The sequence below is a fragment of the Drosophila innubila genome, assembly GCF_004354385.1.
Source record: "Drosophila innubila isolate TH190305 chromosome 2L unlocalized genomic scaffold, UK_Dinn_1.0 4_B_2L, whole genome shotgun sequence".
Classification (NCBI taxonomy): domain Eukaryota; kingdom Metazoa; phylum Arthropoda; class Insecta; order Diptera; family Drosophilidae; genus Drosophila; species Drosophila innubila.
The window spans coordinates 24,273,852-24,294,395 of NW_022995372.1; the positions used below are offsets into that span (position 1 = coordinate 24,273,852).

General features: G+C 35.5%; 1 protein-coding gene and 1 long non-coding RNA gene across 3 annotated transcripts; one reads left to right on the forward strand and one right to left on the reverse strand.

Annotated features, from left to right (window-relative positions):
• Nucleotides 1-1,094: 1,094 nt before the first annotated feature.
• LOC117782298 (serine-rich adhesin for platelets) lies at nt 1,095-20,240 on the reverse strand. 2 transcript variants are annotated; one of them, XM_034619385.1, is made up of 9 exons: nt 20,076-20,240; nt 17,140-18,154; nt 9,717-9,916; nt 9,340-9,658; nt 7,871-8,746; nt 6,008-7,326; nt 5,116-5,172; nt 2,886-4,383; nt 1,095-1,971 (listed from the first exon to the last, which is right to left on the reverse strand). In XM_034619385.1, exons 2-9 carry the CDS (start codon nt 17,918-17,920, stop codon nt 1,349-1,351), a joined length of 5,673 nt encoding a protein of 1,890 aa, XP_034475276.1. In that variant the 5' UTR covers nt 17,921-18,154; nt 20,076-20,240; the 3' UTR covers nt 1,095-1,348. The 2 variants fall into 2 exon arrangements, with proteins under 2 accessions (XP_034475276.1, XP_034475277.1); XM_034619386.1 differs by lacking the exons at nt 5,116-5,172; nt 20,076-20,240.
• On the forward strand, nt 15,649-15,824 carry LOC117782299. Its single transcript, XR_004617239.1, has 2 exons — nt 15,649-15,696; nt 15,760-15,824. It is a non-coding gene; the product is annotated as an uncharacterized LOC117782299 (long non-coding RNA).
• Nucleotides 20,241-20,544: the final 304 nt, after the last annotated feature.

Genomic DNA, 20,544 nt, shown 5'->3' on the forward strand with positions numbered 1-20,544 from the left:
AAAGAATCGCAGTATTTACAAGATCTTTTTTTATATGTTGCTAATATTATGATTTGCATAAATAAATTTTTCCAGTGTATCTCTGCAGAATTGACAGTTTGAAAAGTTGCATCAAATTGCGACTGCGCTCAGCATTAAATTTGTTTGGACATAAAAGATGTATAATTATGCTAAATATATGTATGTATGCATATAAATATTCTTATTTAAGTATACATGCACGTATATATTTAAATTGTTTTATTGTTTGCTTTTGTTGTTGGGGGATTGAGTTTGTTCGCTTTGAGCGAAAGTGTTCCGTACTTAATGGTTTAACATGGATACAGTGAACGCTTTGGGCACTACGACAAATATCACATAATGAGATCAATTGGATTTATTTTGGGCTTTTCTTTTCTTTCGATTTGTATTTTGCTTTGTTTTGCGAAATATATATTTGTAAGAATGTACGATGTTATATTGAACTTAACATTGCCTACTGTTTTGTTGACTGGTGGGTTTATATATAATTCAATTATATAGAAGTATTCCTAGCAAACATCTTTCTTGCTTTCGTTCTTTTTTTCCCATCTTACGATGAAGCACATTTATATAATCTTAAGTATATCCAAAGCAAATGGAATAACTAAGCGCAGACTAACTAAAGTTTAAGTATACTTGCTCTTAACTGAGGTATAAATAATTACAATGCGGACAAAACAATCTGGTTGGTAAGTACAAAAAAATAATCAACAAAATTCACAAAATTTCATATACAACTTTTCAAATTGCCAATATTCGGATTTTAAATTATACTTCGGTTTGTTGGTTTTAAGCCTAATAATTTTCTGGCCCAATTTACAAATATGCATAAGTAGTTTTTTTAGTTTTTCATTTGCCATTTTCATTTGTATCTTTCTGTTTTGCCATATGATATCATAGTTAAAATATATGTATATATATATATATTTGTTGTTGTTGTATAATTAGGTAAATGTATATAAGTATATAAAACTTAAAAAGAATTTAACCAAAAAAAATATATGTATACATTGTAAAAATAAAACAAAATTTATGTTTAAAACTCTTGTGTACTTTTTGTTGTTTCTTATTGATACAGTTTGTGTGGGTGTGCATGTGTGTGTGTGTGTTTTAAGTTGAGAAGGGAAAACCCAAACTATAAAGTGCCTTCTACAACAAGGACAAAAGGGAGGTGGGGTGATACAGAGTGGGAAAAAGTGAGAGGAGGGTGGGTAGGGGGTAATGCTGAGGTGGGTCTTGGTTACATTTATCCAATTTTTTGCTGCTCTACCTACTCAACATTGTCAAATTGCACACGTCATTATTTTGCTTAGATTTCTAGGTTTATCTAAGCCTGTCCCACATCCTCCTGTTGCTGTTGTGGTTGTGACAGCGATTGTGATTGCTGCTCCGCCTCTGCCAGACAATCTGACACCTCGCTGTGCATCACAATCTCAATGTCCCCCAGCTCAGCAGCTGCCTCCGCTTTTAGTGTCGCATCCTCCGATCGGGACAATTTCCGAAGCGTGTGCAACGTCTCCTCATTGATGGTGTGCTCCGGCGAAATGTTCTCCTTGAGTTCACGCTTTAGGCTCAAAGGCATATGCATCGCATTTAATTCTGGTGACGTTGGTGACTCCGCGACTGGCGACATGGCCATCGCTGGGCTGGAATCCAATGAGGAGGCACCTCCCACGACGTCGCCGCTGTTGAATGAAAGATTTTGACGAAACACTTGTTTGCCAAAGTCACGCAATTGCCTCGACGCTGTGTCCAGGAATGATGTGCCTCCTGCGCCACCTGTTTCTGCAGCACTGCTTCCTGATCCCACACCCACTCCCGCTGCTGCTGCTGCTCCTCCTCCTCCTATTGTATAGCTATTGCTACGCAAGGGCGGCGTTGTCTTTCGTGTCGGTAGAAGCGTTACGTTTATATCCCCGCTACCACCTGTTGTTGTTGTAGTTGCTGTATCTAGAGAGAAGACATTGTATTAAAATAAATAGTCAAATGTAATATTTATATAAATATTTATAAAATAAAATTGCAGCTAATATTCTTCTCTCTAACAATATTCTAATTTGTAATAGACAATTTCGAAGTCACATATATTGGAATAAATAATTCCTTCTATTCAAAGTCCTTCTATTTAAGATGTTCGAACTGAGATATTAGATAGGAAATTATAAGCTCTTCTCACAACAGTTAATAAATATTTTTATATGAGTATTTTACACATTTTATCTATTTTTATAAATTGCTAAAACAACAAATATATAATTAAAGTAAAAATGCATAAGAGCATATTATTTATTGTATAAAGAGACTTTGGTGCAGTCTTAACAAACAAATTGGACATCTTAATTCTTGCTTAATGGAAGAGTTGAATTTCTGTGAAGGTTCTTCATTAAAGACACTTATCACATTATGATAATAATAAAATATAAATAAATACAAAATAGAAGTGGCACGTTTAATAGGAGTGCAACAACTTTTGTTTGCTTCATAAAAAAGCTGTACCAAGCCAGAAAATAGATTTTTCATAATGAAAAGTATAAAACGAGTCACCAAAAACATTCAAACGGATGTCAAGAAACATCAATATATAATGTCATTTGTCAATAAATCAACGGCAAAGGATTTCAATATTCTATATGTTTTTTTGTTATTGATTTATAGTAAAAAAAAAAAGGAATAATTTTTCCAGACAAACAGAAATTACAAACTAAGACTAACTTGGCTGCTAGCTGTGTACTAATATAATGAAATACAACTATCATCTAAATAATATATCTATTAGTACATTATTGACTACAACTAACTAACTCATACTACAAAGTGAATGATTTGAATGAATGAATGATTGTGTTTAATGTCATTTGACTAACTCTGTGCGTTGTTTGTGAGTGGCGCTGCAACTGCAACTGGCACAGGATTCGCTTTAGATTCCGGGGATGAGCTACGCTGGAACATGCTGCTCGGGTTGAACAGCGTGAGCAATTTGTCCACCGTTGTGGGATTCGCAATCCAAGAGGCTTTGCGAGCTCGTGCCGCAGTTGGTTGAGTGGTTGTTGTTGCTGTTGCTGTCACAGCATCCTGACTGTGGGAGGCAGCTGCTGAAAGTGCCACGCCCGCGATAGAATCTTTAGTGAGTGTTATATCATTGTCACCAAAAACAGCGATGGGACAAGTCTTGGCAGGAGCTTTTGAAACATTTGTGGTTGCTCCCTCAGAGCTGACATCGCTGCAGCTGTTGTTGCTGTTTGTTGTTGCACTCGAGGCGGAGGAGGAGGATGAGGATGATGAGGAAGTGGAGATCGGCGAGCTGCTGCATGAACTGGATGAAGTGCTGGGCGAATTGTTCCCCAATTGTGGTGATAGTTTTTGTTGAATTGCGCTGTCTTCCTGCTCGTTCTCCTCCTTTTCCTGGTGCTCCTGTCCCTGCTCCTGTTCCTGCTTTGCATTTGTACTCTTTTGTGCTTTGTTGTCATTGTCATTTATATTGGGCGGTGGCTGTGTTGGCTCCACAATTATTACGCTGCTTATGGGCATTGCTGTGGTTACCTCCGCCAGCTGTGCAGCTGCTTTGCGCGCCGATTTAATCATCGGCGTTGGTGGCAAGTTAATTGGTGGCGTCTGTGGATCCTCATAGATGCGTGACACATGGAAACGGGAACGTGGCGACACCGACAACCTTTTAATGGTCTGTGTCGAGGATGTCACACATGCCATCGATGGCAACGAGCTTGAGGTGGGCAACGGCAAGGCGGCAATGGAATTGAGACTGCTTTGACTGCCACCTCCATTTGTGACACCATTTCCACTTAAACCTGCCGTTGCCATTGGTATGGACATGCAGCTGCTGGCGGAACGTGGCGTTGTTGTCGTTGTAACTGGATGCTGTGGAGGCAACTGGGCCAATGGCGATGTCGCCGGACTCCCAATCTCATTCACACGAGACACATGAAAGCGACTACTGCGATTGGGCGACGAGGACGGCGATATCGTGGGCGGACTGGGACCCGGTGAACGCAGACGTGCATTTGTCTTCCGTTTCACCTCCAGTTTGGCAGCTGGCGTCGGCATAGCGGTTACTGCCAGAGCAGCGGTCACAGTTCCCGTTGCTGCATCCACCAGCGGACGACTGTGGCATGTCAAGGAAATATTCCGCGAGCCCAAGTAGTAACCACCCCGACAACGTTTATTGTTAATGTTGTTGTTGCCACTGTTGGCATTGCTGCTGTTGTTGCTGTTGCTGCTGCCGCCCACGTTCGCCGCCTTCTCCGCCAACTCCAGTTCCTCCGCCTGCATCTTCTCATTCCGGGAGCACATGGATCTCACAGTGCCCAACACTCGTGTGTAGTCCAAATGCGCATCGCTGCCAATCTGTAAACGAAACAAGAACAACGAATTCCAATTGATTGGTATTAGCTTTCGTTCAAAATAATATTGTATACCTCTGAAAAAGAAAACAAATGCGTGTGGATAATGCACAACTGAAGGAATATCCCCAGATATCAGGTATGTAACCGAATTTAAAAGTATAAACTTTAAAAAAAATCTTATTTAAAATAGCTCTAATTTTTTAACCCAGATACAAAATATTACAAATTTTAATTTTTAATAATACAAATTTTTTATAATTGTTATATTTCAAGTTTTATAATATTTATAATTTAAACGGCAAATATAGATTTAATACACGTACCAAGAATACCAAAACATGTGTTCTAGTGTTTCTTGAAATTGATTTTGGTATTTTTCCTATTATTGGTATATGCACTTAATTTTTATTTATAATTTGCATTTGATTTAAAACTTGTTTCACATGATTTCTTTAGATCATGTAAAAATTATATGTACCCTACATTATTATCTGAATCCTTCAGTTATGCACATTTTTAACTGTTTTTTGTGCTTAGCTTTTAAATTTTAATTTTCTTAGTTTGCGTGATAATATTAGTTATTATTAAAGGAAACGCTGCAGAATTTTGATTTTGGCATCGTTAGCGTGTTTATTATTATTGGGGTTATTTAGCAAGCTAAGCTTTTTTAAGTAGATATATAAGAAAGAGAGAGAGAGAGAGTAGTTTGGTGGATGACGTGGAATTTACTTACGCTCTCCTGGGGCAATGGCGTTGGTGGTATTACATTTACTATCGGCACAATGGGCAACTATTTCGATGATGGAGTTGAAATAACAACAACAACCAACAACAACGACAACATTAACAAAAAACGGAACGAAACGTAAATGATTTAATTAAAAATATCAACAAATTAATAATAAACTCAACAGACATCGCACAACTGTACGCAAATCTACTTTGATTATAATTTATAAATATTTAAGATATTCTTTATATTCGCTTTTGGCCAAGAGTCAAGAATGCCAATAACACGGTTAAAAATCCAAGGAAATCGGGGTAAAAGCTTATGGAATGGAGAGTGTGAAAGAGAGTTAGAAAGCAAAATACAGGGTGAACAAAGGGTGTATTCTTCATTCAAAATATAGTCTTAGAAATGCTTAATTTAGTCTCTTGAAGAGTATTCTATTATTGTAAACTAATTATGTTCATTAACTTATTTTTACAGGGGTTATCAACTTTTCAGTCTAAGAAAATTCAGTTATACAATAACAGTTACATTTCAAATATATCCCAGCTCTATGAATCCATTAGAATTTATCTCTCCCTACATAACTGCTGATTACAGGGTATTCAAATAACATATTTCCCATTAATGTTCCCCTGTAATTTATTTATAGGGTTAAATGCTTATTCCGTATAGCTTAATAATTTCCCCCGAAACTTATATTACAAGTTATAATAAACGTTGGGATACTCGTCGATTATTTTCCATGTTATTGACATTCTGATTACTCGCAAATTTAAATGAAAAGTTGTCAGCTCCTCAGTGGTAATGGAGTCGCATTTGGGGAGACATTCGTACATAAAATATGTAGTTATAAGGATGGAGCTGTTTATTAATTATATATTCTAAGACTTACCGTTAGACGCTTGGGCTCATCATTGATATCGATTTGAGTGATGGTCTTGTTGGACTTGAGCACCTCGGCAATAATGTTCAGACTTTCGACCTCTAGTTTATTGTCACGGATGTCGATGCGTTGGAGTTTGCTATTTCCTCCAAATGTCAAAATGGAGGCAAGAGTCTCGATGCCCTTGGCACTGAGATGGGCACTCTGCAATCCCAGCGTGGTGAGCGTTGTGTTTTTGGTCAAACTATCCTTGATGGTGGCCACAAAGTCATTGGACAAACAATTCTTGCCAATGTTGAGCAGCTCCAGGGAGGAGCTACGTGCGAGAAGCTCCGCAATGCTGGGACCACAATTCTTGGTCAAATTATTGCTCCACAATGCCAAGGCTTTCAGGCCACTTGGAGCACGATTGGCAGACTCCAACGTAGCATCTGTGAGATGCCGTCGCGAGAGTGTATCATTCTTGGTTAGCTTCTCGGCGAGCTGAGGATCGGCGGCACTTGTGCTGCCATCCAGCGAATTCTCACTGCACAAACTGTCCGAGCTCTGGGAGCGATTGCGTGTGGATTGATTGAGGTAGGCGCAACTGGACTCGGTGCGACGTAGGCCGCTGCTGACACCACCCGGGGATGTGGATGGCGGTGGCGGTGTGGGTGTTGGACTGGGACAGGGACTAGCACTTAGTTCCTTATCCTTGGCCCCAGTCAAACACTTGACGGCAATCGTTACCTTCGTCGTCGCCGTCGTCTCAGCGTGATCCGCCTGCATCCGCACCTGGCCAGCAACAGTTGGCGTTGGCGTCGGTGTGGATGCAGGCGTTGCTGCCTCCTCGGCCACCAGCAGACACTCGGTGGATTCACTTGCAATGGTTGCTGTCTCAATGGCCATCTCCTTGGCCATATCATCCAAGCGTGTGCTCTCCAACGACACGGACAATCGACTAAACTCATCTGGCAAATGTCGACTGATGTCACCCTCGGATGCACTCTCAAATGCCGAATCCGTGCTGTGCGTATCCTCAAAGTCATCTCCTCCCGTCTTGCCATTCTTATTCATGTCCAATGGCCTCGATCCACTTGGTCCCCCATTGATGCAGTCGCTTTCTTCGGCAGTTACCTCGTAAATGGTTCCTGATCCGCTTACATTTACTGCGGATGATCCACCTTCTCCTTCTACTATTGTTGTTGCTACATGATTATTATTATTGTTGTTGTTGTGGTTGTTGTTGTTCTTGTTGTTAGTATTATTGTGGCAATTAGCATTGTTGTTATTCTGTACACAGGTTTCATTGGGTTCAACGGTTTTAGCCTCTGTTGAGGGAGTAATATCTGTAAAAAGAAAATGAAAAATATAAGAAAATAGCACCCAACGGGGGAAAGAAAAGCATTGTGTGGACTCTCACACGCGTTCTTAGTTTAAAACAGATCTTATTATAATTCTTACCACATTGCTACAATTAAATTTACCCCAATTTGCCACCTGGGAGTGTGTATTTCAATAAAACTATCTATTTGTTTATTAGAAGCTTTCAAAACGATTTGGCAGTTGGTTAAACATAAATTTTTTAATCCACCTTGTCCTAGATTCGCTCAATTTCCATTTCAATTTTTTTTTAAATTAATTTTCAAAGTGTATTTTAGTTGATCAGACAAAAATGAAATAATCCTCCCTACAACCAAAAAAAAGAGAACAAAATCCACCCAGGGAGTAATTTTCTCTTAGAACTCGAGTGCAGCAAGTATCTATAAATCTTTCAGTAGGGTTTAATATTAGTATGAGATTGATAAGATATAAATTAAAATGTTCTACAATTTTTTTTAGCCAGTTTCTAAAAAATTGCACACTAAATGCAAATATTCTGCAAATAATTACCACATATGTTGCGTTCGTTTTGGGAACTTTGTTGTTGTTGTTGTTGTTGTTGCTGCTGCTGCTGTTGTTGTTGTTGTGTTAATGCTGGAGACAACTGCTCCAGTGAACTGTCCAATGCTGGCAACTCCAATCTTGTCGGCATCGCAAGGGATTCATCTATAGATACTGTGCCCGATGTTGTTGTTGCTATCAATTGTAGTTTGTTGTTTGGATCATAGATATCACTGCTCATCTCACTGATATCCTCGGAGCAGCAGGCAGCAAGTGTGTCGGTGGATATATTTGAGGAAGCCTCCAAGCTGGAGCTATCGCTGTTCATGGACAGCAATTTGTCTAACATGGATTGTCCAGTTGCACTCTGATTTACGCTTCTCAGAGTGCGCACTGTGTCCTCTGTATTGTCATCATCGCCATCGTTTTCCAGATCCACCAACAGAGCAACTGGTGGATCAATTGTAATGGAATCTTCATCAGCTGCTGTGGTTGACTGCTGTTGCTCCACTTGAGTCTCCTTCACTTCAATGGTCTCTCGTTTGTTGGATGAATTAACTTCTACATGTTCTGAACTATCGCTGAGAGTTGGAAGGTCCACAGGCGACGTTGATTCCACTGGTGAAACTGGATCGTCATCCTCAATGGCTCGGGCACGTTGCAAAGGCAAACCACTGCGACGTTCCAGATCTGTGGCTTGTAGGATGAGAGCCTGCACCAGATACATGACACCCTCATCGCGTATATTGTTATTGCTGATGTCGATCAACTCAATGCTGTAGTTGAAACGCAACATGCCCGCAATGTGCTCCGCATCCGTGCAATCCAAATCATTGTAGCCCAGCCACAGTTCCTTCAGTATCTTGTTGTGGTACAGCTGATAACCTAAATATAAACAATGCACTAATATTATAAGATAGCCTTAACAACCAAAAAATTTTCCTTATTTAATTTTCAAAATAAACGTTGCTTTTAAAAGGATCACGATCATTTGAAATTCAGATATATTAAATAATAGTATTATTTTTATCAAAACTTATCCAATGTAAAAATACAACTACATTCTTAATTTGTGAACCTTTTTAAGCTATCTCAATACATAATCAAATTTAATAATAAATCTTGGTTTTTGATTGATCGATTCTATGGCATATATAGTATACTGCAAGTATACAAAATTATTAAAGACACATATTGTTAGTTTGATTCTATTTTTTTTCAAAAATATAAAATAATCAACTCATACTCAAACTTATTTTTCAGCCGATTGTTACTGGTAGAGTAATCTGATTTTCGACCAACTTTTTTTTAAGGTTGTATTAAATATCATTAAATATTTAACATGAAATGTATATCGAGATATCTTAAGAAATAAAGTTTTTTGCAAAAGCTGGATATTCGATCTTTAAAAAGTTTTAAAACCATTAGTACGAGAATTGTTTAACTTATTAATATATAGATTAACATAAATAACTTACAAAAACTCGTTAATGGAGGTCCCTTCAATCCACAGTGTTCCAATTTGAGCGTATGCAGGTTTGAGGTGCTCAATGCATTTCCCAAATTATCAGCTCCCACTTTGGATATCTGATTTCCCTCGGCATTCAACAGCTGCAGCTCCTGGCTGCGACCCACCATATAAGTGCAAATGCCCCAGCCTCGTACCGTCATTGGTTCCCTATTGTACGAAATGTCCAATTCATTGGCAGCCTCATAGTATTCAATCATCTGACAAAGCGCGCTCAGACAACTCTCGTCCAACATGCACTCGGATAGATCGATGACTTTATATTGTACCTGTGAGTATATTAAGAGATTAATCTTTAGCATAATCTGATAATCAATCATCTCTTACCCGCTTAAAGATCTCCTCGAGGGGTTCACAATCGTTGGGCTTCAGTTTAATTCCCTTAAGGGATAGCAAAGGCTGTCGTGTCAGGTGCAAATCCAGGGCCTTTAGATGGTCCAGCATGTGTTGCATTGGCTTTGCGAGATGCTTACGACAAGACTTCACATATAGCTCAGAGATCTCGGCAATACTCGACACCTGGCAGGCTGTAAAGACATAGCCAAGAATTGTATACAGATGAATTAAGTAGTCTTTTCGTCTTTTTTTATTTCCAGATTTAAAGTTGATCTTTTTCTGATATATCTATCAATTCGATAACTGACTATTATCATCACAAGGCAAGAAACATTAACATAAAATTTATACTAAAAACTTTCATCCTATTTTTTAAAACGATAAAATTTTATTATATAATTTTACTTAAGCTTCTAGAATCTAGATATACAAAAATAAAGATCTATTAACCGTTTATTTTTTTCGCGAAAATTTTAAGAATACACAAAAATTTTAATGTATGTAATTGTAAAATTATCGAATGAGAATTCTGAAGAATTTTTCATTTGTCATAACTTCGTTTCAATTTAAATTTCACATTGTTTTCCTAATTTAAGCGATACTTTAATAAAAACTCTTCTTAACTATGAGATTTTAATGCAAAATACGAGTAGCTGTTTAATTATCTATGGATTGAGAAGGGAAATACCAAGCAAATGTATTCTATATTTTCAATGGCTTGGGAAAATATCACACATGTACATATACACATATTTGTAAAAATTTCAATTGAAATGATATCTTATACAGATGTAACGGTTAGACGCTCGATCAAAAGTCATCAAAAATACATCAAACAATAATATTGTTGAGTCAATAAACTGTCTCTCGACTCTTCCGATTTTTCATGCGATGTGACAATTTTATACCAACTATGTCGAACCAAAAAATTAAAAGTAAGTAATGATTAACTAAGAAATATCCTGTATTAAAAAAGTTAAAGTTATAGCTAGAGATTAATACCGAAAGTACTTGAAATAGTTCTATTAAATTATACAAAAAAAAAAATGTTAAAGGGATGACTAACCAATGGATTACCCAGTAAGTACGAGTACATACAGATAACGATAATGAAAAACTTTAAATAGTATTTCAGTAGTGTTAAGCAGTAGTGATAAGCAAGCAAACATTACGCACACCCTTTAATTTTCGATATAGGGTATAACAATCAGCTGCCTTTATAAAGCGATTCAAATATTTGTCGCAAATTGAGCTTACATACATATTGTTCAAACATGACAAATAAAACGAGCTGATGGCGCGTGCGAATCTTCCCCACTTTCCCTCCTCCCGCACACACTCTTGGATCATTATCATTTTCCATCATGATGATGATGATGATGATGAGTGTCGGCAACATAGACAAATTGCTCGCAAATGTCAAAATTAAATTGCGGCATTTCCAAACGATTCTGCGGCATGACAAATCGTGAACTTATAATTTGCGACTCGGTCTCGGTTTCTGTCTCTGTCTAAAGACTGAGAACTGAGTTTCGGTCTGTGTAGAGAATAGTCATAGAGCTCCAAGTTGTCTATCATTTGGCATGACAAATGCGACATATACCGAGTAATTTCCAACTAAATTTAGAATTCTCACTCTATTTGCAATAATTTGAAAAGACAAGTTCGCAAACAAAATATGTAAATATTCTCTTTTGATATGAGTTAACTATAGTTTATATATTTATGAATTTGCTGGGGGTTCGTTTTTCTTTACTTATTTTTCTTGGATTTTGAGGGGCAGGCGTATCGAATCGAATTTTTTATTTTTATTTGCAAACGACAAAGAAATGAAAATTGTGCCAAATGCCAAGTGCATTGAAAGACATAACGAAAAGAATATCTTATAAATAGTTTCGTCGTTTCGTGAGAAACGTAAACAGATTAATCTATCATTGAATAAGCAATTAAACGATCCATTTTAATTCAAAGAACGACAAAAATTTGATGCCAACCAACTACAACGAAAGCCCAATTTTTCTTTTATTTTCTTTACCTTTTTTTTACTCTTCTTCTTTATGTTCATTTGGCAATCATTCAAATGTGTCCTATCATAGCACTCAGTTTTCATAGTTCATAGACAGACAGACAGTCAGATAGATAGACATCTGTTAAATGAATCATTAGTGTTTGCATTTTCAGTCAAAAAGCAACAATTTCCCCCAAGTATCATTATTATATATCTATATACCATTATATTTTTATATATCTATATATTTCTTTATTTATCTTCTATTTTTTGCACAGCCAGACAATGTGACGACCGGCTTCCACTTTTCGTATTTCAATGTGTGTTTTTAGTTAATTGTAAATAATTTCTCAACTGATAAAATACATATTTTCCATTGACAGTCTCGCCGAGCTCGTTTCACATAACACAAATAGCTTTTATTGTTATTATTTTTGCTGTTATTTCTATTGCTGTTTTTTTTTTTTATTTGTTTTTTCTTTCCCGATAAGCACTTAATATGTGTATGTAATTACAGACTGTAACTGGGAATTATTAATACCTAATACAAGTTATGGTTGAAGCAAAAAATAAATATGTATGCATGTTTGTTTCACTGTCATTCATATCTGTCTATTCCAACACTCTTAATGATACGATGAGTTAAATATCTGCTAGATTAATTAATTAATTAATAACTGTTGGCTATCCCTCAAATCTCATTCTGTCTCATTTTCTCTCTCGTTTTTCCATGGTGGTGAAACACAAGAAATAATACTAGTAAATTATTGTTTCAATATTTTACTTTTAAGATATATTATTTACAATCTTTTAGGCTTAAGGACCTTTTGAAACCTTTTAAATCGATTTTTATGGACACAACACTTCAAACTTAAGTTGAAATCAACAAATTTTATTTTTTGTTTTAAAAATATTTAAAATTAAAAAAATATATAAAATGTAAGTTAAAAGAAATAATTTGGAAGCTTTAAGCATTTAATAAAGTAAAAAAATAACATGATGTTATCAAATAAAATACTTATAAAATCAGTTTTTCCAACTTGTGTTATTAAAGTATATTTCTAAAAAATCAGGCCCATGCGAACAAAAGCATTGCAAACAAGATGAACACAACTTGAGGAGCATCGAAACAAAATTATAATTGGCCCAACAATGTAAGTAAAATAAGCAAAACTAAAAAAATTCAAATACAAAAAAAAAATATTAAGGAGTTGCTTGCTGCTCTTATCTCATTCAGTCCGTTAAAATAAGTACACAATGTCAAAAATGTAGGACTAAATAATATGCAAAAGATATGTACTTAATACAACTTCTTAATCACAAATTTTTGTTCTTTTTTCTTGTTTATTAGTCAGCATTTGGACTGTTTAAATGCGGGATAAATAATTGGGTGCACAAGTCAAAATATTTTAGTACATTTAACTGCTCATTTCTATTTAAATATTTCTGTATCTATGTTTATGCATTTTCTTCATAAATTTTAATTGCAATTATCGTCGGCTCACAATTTTAGCAGCGAAAGAAATTAAACAATAATATATATTAATTTGTATAGTTGTTTTATAATTGGGAACTGGCGGCAAATCACACAGAATGAATTAAAGCGCTTAATCATGTACATCATGCGTATATTTTTCTATATGGTGGATATATAATTGACATGTGATTGATATACATTTAAAAGGAAATCAACTGACGATGACGTTGATTCAATTATCGATCTAAACCGAATTAGTTCACTTATTGGGGAAACTAAAAAAGAAAAGACCACAAGTAAGAGAGAGACTATTTTTACATACACGACTAACAGATAACCTGTAAATAAACTGAAGTATCGTCAAGAGATTATTACGTCATTTATTAAAATTAGATGATAACCTGAAAAAAGCTCAAACCATTTTAAAATCTTTACATAAATACAGGGTATTAAAGTGCCAATTGCTTGTTTGTTTTATTGTGTATGTAGCAATTGGCGTATTAAATGCTTTTAAATTTTTTATTATTCTATTGATTTTATTGCGTTATCGACGGAGGGTGGAGTCAAAGACTTCGAGAAAGTCTAAAAAAAACAACAAAGACGAATCAAAAGCCAAAACTAAAAGCGAGCGCAAAATTGTTCAATTAAATTGCTGTTAATTTGCTGCTAAACATTTACAATGTCGGCAATTTCAGTGAATGTATTTCGAAACTTGTTCTCAACGTTTTGCCATTTATCGAATTTTTTCAAATATGCTTTTTTTGTGTTGGCAACAACCTTCGGCAACAACAACAATGACAAAATGAGAGTCAAAACTCGTACAAAATGTAGATAGAAAGAACACTTAATAAATTGGCATCAAGACGATAATTTACTTGGCCAAAAATCAAAAACCCAAGGCAGATGAACACGTCAATGGGTTGTTTATTAAAGCGTGAATAAATTTGTTTTGATTACTATATAACAAATCATTGAAAAGACACTCGGCTTTCATTTGAAGTGATGCAAGAGATTTTCACTCAATTTGCTTATCAGTGGCGTATTGATTTTAAAAGAGAACTCTTTTAATACATACTATGAAAAGCTTGATTTCAATGAGCCTTTTAAAAATAATTAAATAAAATTTAAAAAAAAAATTTAAAGAGACACAAATTATATAATTTTGTATTTGAGAACAAACTTGTACAAATAATTCTTATCATATTTATTGATTCGTAAGTAGGTAATCAGCACGCTGAGAGACAACAAATTAAATGTCTGGAGTCGTTCATCATTGTTGAAGTCCACATTCTGAGACAATAACCAACAACGTATGATATACGACTAGATTATTGGGTCTAATGTTGAACGCAAAAGAAAACTAATGAGAAATAATGTATTTAATGGAAGATATTAACATAAAAATTTGTATTTCGTATGTTTTTGCTAGTGAAATTTTTTTTGCACTTGACATTTTAGCTAAATGCAAAGATTAGCATTATTTTTTTATTCAGTACTCTGCTGTTTGTTGTGCTTTCTTTGTTGATTCGCATTGTGCTCGTTTTCCTTGTTTTGATTTGCTGGAATTGCATTAATTAATTACATCGAAATGTGCATTAATTGAGCTCGTGACATTTTTATCATCTTTCATTAGCACTTTAAGTGCCATATATGTATACACGCTCATATAAACGTACATGTGCATTTACTTTAAACCTCTTCAGTAAACTGCTGAATACAACAATCCTCACATTAAAAATAGACCAAACCTCATAGTTCAGTATGAGGATTCTTTAATTTAACAATAAATTTTTTTTTTCAGCCAGACTTAATCACTAAAATCAAGTTTTTTCAATTTCCTATTCGATGTTTATATTCATAGTCAGTCATCAACATATAAAAAAAGAAAATATTTGGGTTGATCTCGAAACAGTACATTTTTAAAAATAGTTATGCCTAATGGATGTTGTATATTTTATTTTTAACATGTTCTAAGAACATTGAGCAACACTAAGAATTTTCTAATTTGTCAAAAAGTTTGTTTACTAACCATAAGTTAAATTGTTGAAATGGTGAAAATTTAAGGTACATTTTAAAGCGATAAATTTAGTTTAGCAAAACCTAGATCGGCTAAGTGTGACCAAGTGTGTTAATTGAATCCTTTAACCTTTTAAATTTGAAATATGTATTCCCTATTAATTGACAAAGTTACTTTCTAAATTATGTAAAGCATAAAGAAGTTTTTATTCCCAAGATTAATGTTTGCTTTGTAGCGTCTCAGTTTGATTGTAAAGTGACAACGATGACATCACATAGCACGAGTTGTTACACCTACAAGCAAAAGGCAAAAAAAAAAAATAAAGAAGAGAAGCACAACTAGCAAACAAGATATAAACAAAGGCGAGCAACGAATTTTAAGCAAACAAATGCAAGATACATATGCGTAAAGTATTTACAGTCGGGCAGACTTATGTACAATATACCCAAGTATGTATAATTGTATGTAGGTATGTATTTATATGGAAACAAACACGTTGAGCAAATCGTAATCGTTTCAACACAATTTATAGCACTTACGGTGAGAAAACAGATAGCAGACAAATGGCAGACATAAAGCGAGCCTACAAATGAGCCGGTAAAAAGCAAAATTGCGAGAGAACTTGAGAGAGTGTGAGGAGATACTCGAATAAAAAAAATTAAAAGAGTACATAAATCTAAACCGTTACCGATCCGATTCCGATTCCCGAAACTGAAACGTCGAATTCGTATCTTATCAGTAATTCTGTTATTGTCTTTATCGCTGGCTACAAAACTAAATTGAATATGAATACGACTGAGCGTAAGAATACGAATATAAATACAACGAATAACGAAATCAAACGCAAACAAATAAAAATAACCAATCACTCATGGCAATAACAAAAGAAAATGCGACAAAATTCATTGGCTTTGTTTTAAATATGGTATACCAAGCTAAATCCAAAGAGTATGAGTATTATAATGGGAATATTTCGGTATTTTTAGATTCAGTATGTGAGCAAATGTAAAATAATTAAGTATTGTAACAGCTGTAGAGAATAAAATGTAGCTGAAAACGTAATAAGTTTAATTGTTTGATGTAAATCTAAAGGGATTAAATCATTATTCAACTAAACTAAGTATATTTATTCTGAGATGATAACACAAATGATTTGCGCAGTCCAATATCAATTTGCAGAATAAGCCAACGCCGTTCACGCAATTGTCAACTGTCAACAACTTGCACATTGATTGATTTGTGTGCACAATTTCGCACTGGACAAGAAAGAAAGAGATCACTAGATAAATGCGTGAGTATGTTGTGCTTGGCAACAATTCCTCATCATCATCAGAATCACCATTCGTTATTGCGTTGAGTGCAGTCAGTGTCATTCAGACATTCGCACTCGAAAGGAAATGCATAAATATTTGTGCGCACTTCATTGAATTGGCTTTTTCGTCTGGCAGCCACCCACGCGTTCTCTCTCTTTCCCTTTTTCTCTCTCCCTCCTCGCACACTTGTCGGCTGTCTGATCGCCCATTCTTTTCGCTCGATTTTTTATCCAAGTCCTTTTCTTACTACACAGCTATGGCTGTCGTATCTTTTAGTATTTTTTTTTTATTTTGCATTCATTTCAATTCGCAATCAAATTATTCCTTTAATTGAAATAAATCACAGGAAGTACAATTTACGACATGTGTCTCAAGTTTAACTTCCGTGATTGCACATGTTCCCCGATACGATAAGATTGAAATAAGCAAACAACGGATATCAGACTATACCCTAAGTATATACATACATACTATACATAACTATTAAAAATTATCTAACGTAGCACGAATTCACTAACGCATGTAGTATTCTAATTAGTAGTTGATTATATTGATAAAACTATTAACTTAGATTTTTACATTGTGTACACATTACTCACCTTGTTCCCATGGATTTGCCGGCTCTAGGTATCCAGTGACAAGCTCCTTATCACTCTCCGGGAATGACACGCGACGCGGCATCGCTGTTGATGTGAATGAGCTATCGGAGAACTTGCGCTGCAACAGACTGGGCGCTGTTGCATAGCCGCCGCCACTGCCTCTGCTGCTGCCACTGCTGCCACTGACTCTGCACGAAACAATTTCAGTTGAGCCGCCGTCACTTCGGCTGCCTGAGCTCGCATTGGATGCGAGAGAATCGGTTCTCCATATTGCGCTCTGTTTGGCGCCTTGATAAATTTTGATTTTCTGTTGTTGCTGCGTACGCATCTGAACATCGAGTGTGGCCTCAGCTTCGATCGGAACAGCAGCTGCAGCAACGACGACGACGGCGACAGCATCAGCTGTTTTAGCTAATTCTGGGAGCTCTGCCACAGCTGACAGCGACAATGGCGTTGGCGTCGTCGTCAGCGTAGCTGCATTGTTAGCTGTCACTGTCATTGCTACTGCTGTTGTTGCTTGACCCTCAACTGCTTCTGTTCCCGTTGCTGCTTCTGCGGGGGCGACAGAGGCAGCAACAACGACAACTGCTGCGTTTGCTTCTTGTTCTGCTGCTGCTGTTATTGGTTCTATTGTCGCCGTCGCATTAGCAAGGTGCGTTGAAATTGTTGGCTCCGTTCCATTGCCAGTTGTTTCAGTCGGGGCCATTATTATTGTTGTTGTTGTTGTTGATGTTGTACATGTTGCAGTTGTCGCGGCATTGTCATCGACGTTGTGTAACATGGTAACTAAGCTTTTGTTTGTTTTTCTTTATTTGTTAGAAATGTTGTTTTATGCAGTATTAATATGTTTTCTTTTATTTGTATTTGTATCTTATTTGCACATGCACATTAATTTATTTACACTTCGCTTCATACGATATTTGTTCGCGCCTTTTTACGTGTGGCATTTACATTTTCGCCAATTTTAAATGCATCGGTGCAACATATCAAATTTTGAATAATTATTTGGTCAGCACTGTGATTATAAACTGTGATTAGTGCATGAATTATACGTACAAACATATGTATGTTATGTTCATACGAAATTTTACTTTGTAAAACTTATTTACTTCTAATCAGAACGCTACAAACACAAAATTTTCCTCTCGAATAAAAACACTAAAAAATTTCCATGTAAAACTCTTTCAAAACAAAAAACGAAACGAAACGAAAGACAAAAAAAACGACGGCATTGAAATGAGCGCGCATTTGCTCTCCCGCTCTCACCACATGAAACGGCGACGCAAAAGAGAATGGCGTAAAAACATTACCTAATTGTTGTTATTGTTTTTGTTTTGTTGCTTGTGTGTTTGATATTTGCGAGCAAAACGTTTTTTCGCCCAATCGGGGCGGGGTGGGTTCGAAATCTCTGCCAATGCTTTTTTTATTTTCATTTATTCCACTCCGTTGTTGTTGTTATCGTATTCCCCATCCACATATTGTATTTTTGTTTACTACACAGTCTCTTTGCCTGCCTATTCTCTCATGCGACGTTTGCCATGTGTGTTGTGTCTGTGTGCGAATAACACGCGCCCTGTTGCATGCAAAATTCAAATTAAAAGCCAATTGCAATTGGTAATTGCAATCTGCCAAAAGGAACATACAATTGCACACGCTCTTGTTAAACCGTTTTTGGCCTTTTCACATTGAATATTTGTTTAGAATAAATATAAATTACGTCACATTCTTTAACTCTCTCCCGTTTTCTCTCTCTCCACTCTGATTGCTTGGAGAGTAAATTTTTAAAGAAAAAACAATTATTGTTGTTGGAGTAAGTATGTATGCGAACAAAGGATTTTTACTATTTTCATAATTTTTTATTCAACGCATTTATTTTCTTGCGAGATTTGTTTATTTTTGCTTTTGCATTGCGATTTTATTTTACTTTGCTTTACACTTGCTTTGCGCGCTGTGCGTAGCCCATGTTTTTGTTTTTGTTACACTTTGGCATTTAGTTGTTTAGTTTGCGCAGTCTTAACACATACATATGTACGTATGTATGTATGCAGATTTTTATTGGTGTATGTTCTTATTTGTTACACAATATATACATTTAATCCGAAGAGTGAAATTTATAGACAAATTTAAATCGTACAAAGTAACTAAATCGCATCCGAGCAACAACCAACAACAACCGATCACAAAGACGTTGAAAATGCAAAAGGTAGAAAACGAATATAATGAGCAGTAGCAGCAGCAGGAACACGCACTGCTCTCTCTCCCTCTCTTAGTCTCTCTTGACTAGAGATGCGCGTTGTAAAGCACGACAAAATTCAAACTAAAATTGTTAATTTAATTAAAATGAATTATAGCTAAAAACGTTGCGACGTAAAATGCACGACATTACTACACACTTAAGATACATAACAAAAATAAACGTTTATATACATCACATTTTTAACAATGTTTCATATTCATTTGAACCAATTAATGTCACGCCGAAAACACGACACGCACACAGCTCTACTTTTTGACAGCGCGCACAGCGTTGCCAGAGTGAATGAGCTCTTTCATTTGTTATCAAAAGCGCTGAATCCTTTGTAATCCTAATATGTTGTAAAATAAACACTTTTTATTTAAATATGGTGTAAAATGGCTCATATTTTAATAAATTAATTACAAAAAACAAAGTGCTCACGTTAAAATCAGACGTCTGGGCAGCGCACTAAATGTCGCGCTCTTTTCACGCAGCCAACCAACAATTGAATTTTATGCATAATATCACGACAATAACCAAAAACTCTATATTAAAACGCTTCAAATGCTCAACATTTAAATAAACAAATGTAGTTTATCTATCGTTTTTAATGCTAGCGCAAACGGCGTAAGGCTGATAAAACTGCGCTGCTCTTCAAGTTCGATTTTACAATTTATTACACGAGTAAGAAGAAAGAAACCTTTTTGTTGCTTTTATGTCTTCAATTATAATTGAGTTGTCGATTGCACATTAAAGCACGTTCCATTTTTGCACTTTCATTATGTATAATTTTGTAAAATACAGACTAAAAGCGTTTAAAATGTAGCTACACTGTTGCCAGTTGTGTGGCTCACTGGTGTGGAAACACTGTTGTGGTCCAAGGGCTGCCACCCTGCAAAATTTTCCAATCTGGCGACATGTACCACTTTAATCAAATTGCAAAAACATTTCCTACTAAGAAAATTTTACTATTTTTTTTTTTTTGAATTTTTCTTAATATTATAAATATAATAATTTTAATTTTAACAGAATTTTTTTACAATTTTGTCGATTTATTTATTTATTTTTAATATTAAATTTGTACTCATTAAAATTATACTCTTTATTTTATTTAATTTCGTATTTTCAATTTTCATCCTTTATTATCTTTAAATTAAATTTAAGTCAGT

Coding starts and splice junctions, on each gene's coding strand:
- LOC117782298 (XM_034619385.1), bottom strand. CDS start 17,920: ATGTTACACAACGTCGATGACAATGCCGCGACAACTGCAACATGTACA. Junction 7,327..7,870: donor AAACGAACGCAACATATGTG/GTAATTATTTGC, acceptor TTCTTTTTACAG/ATATTACTCCCTCAACAGAG. Junction 1,972..2,885: donor ACTCACAAACAACGCACAGA/GTTAGTCAAATG, acceptor TCTTCTCTCTAG/ATACAGCAACTACAACAACA.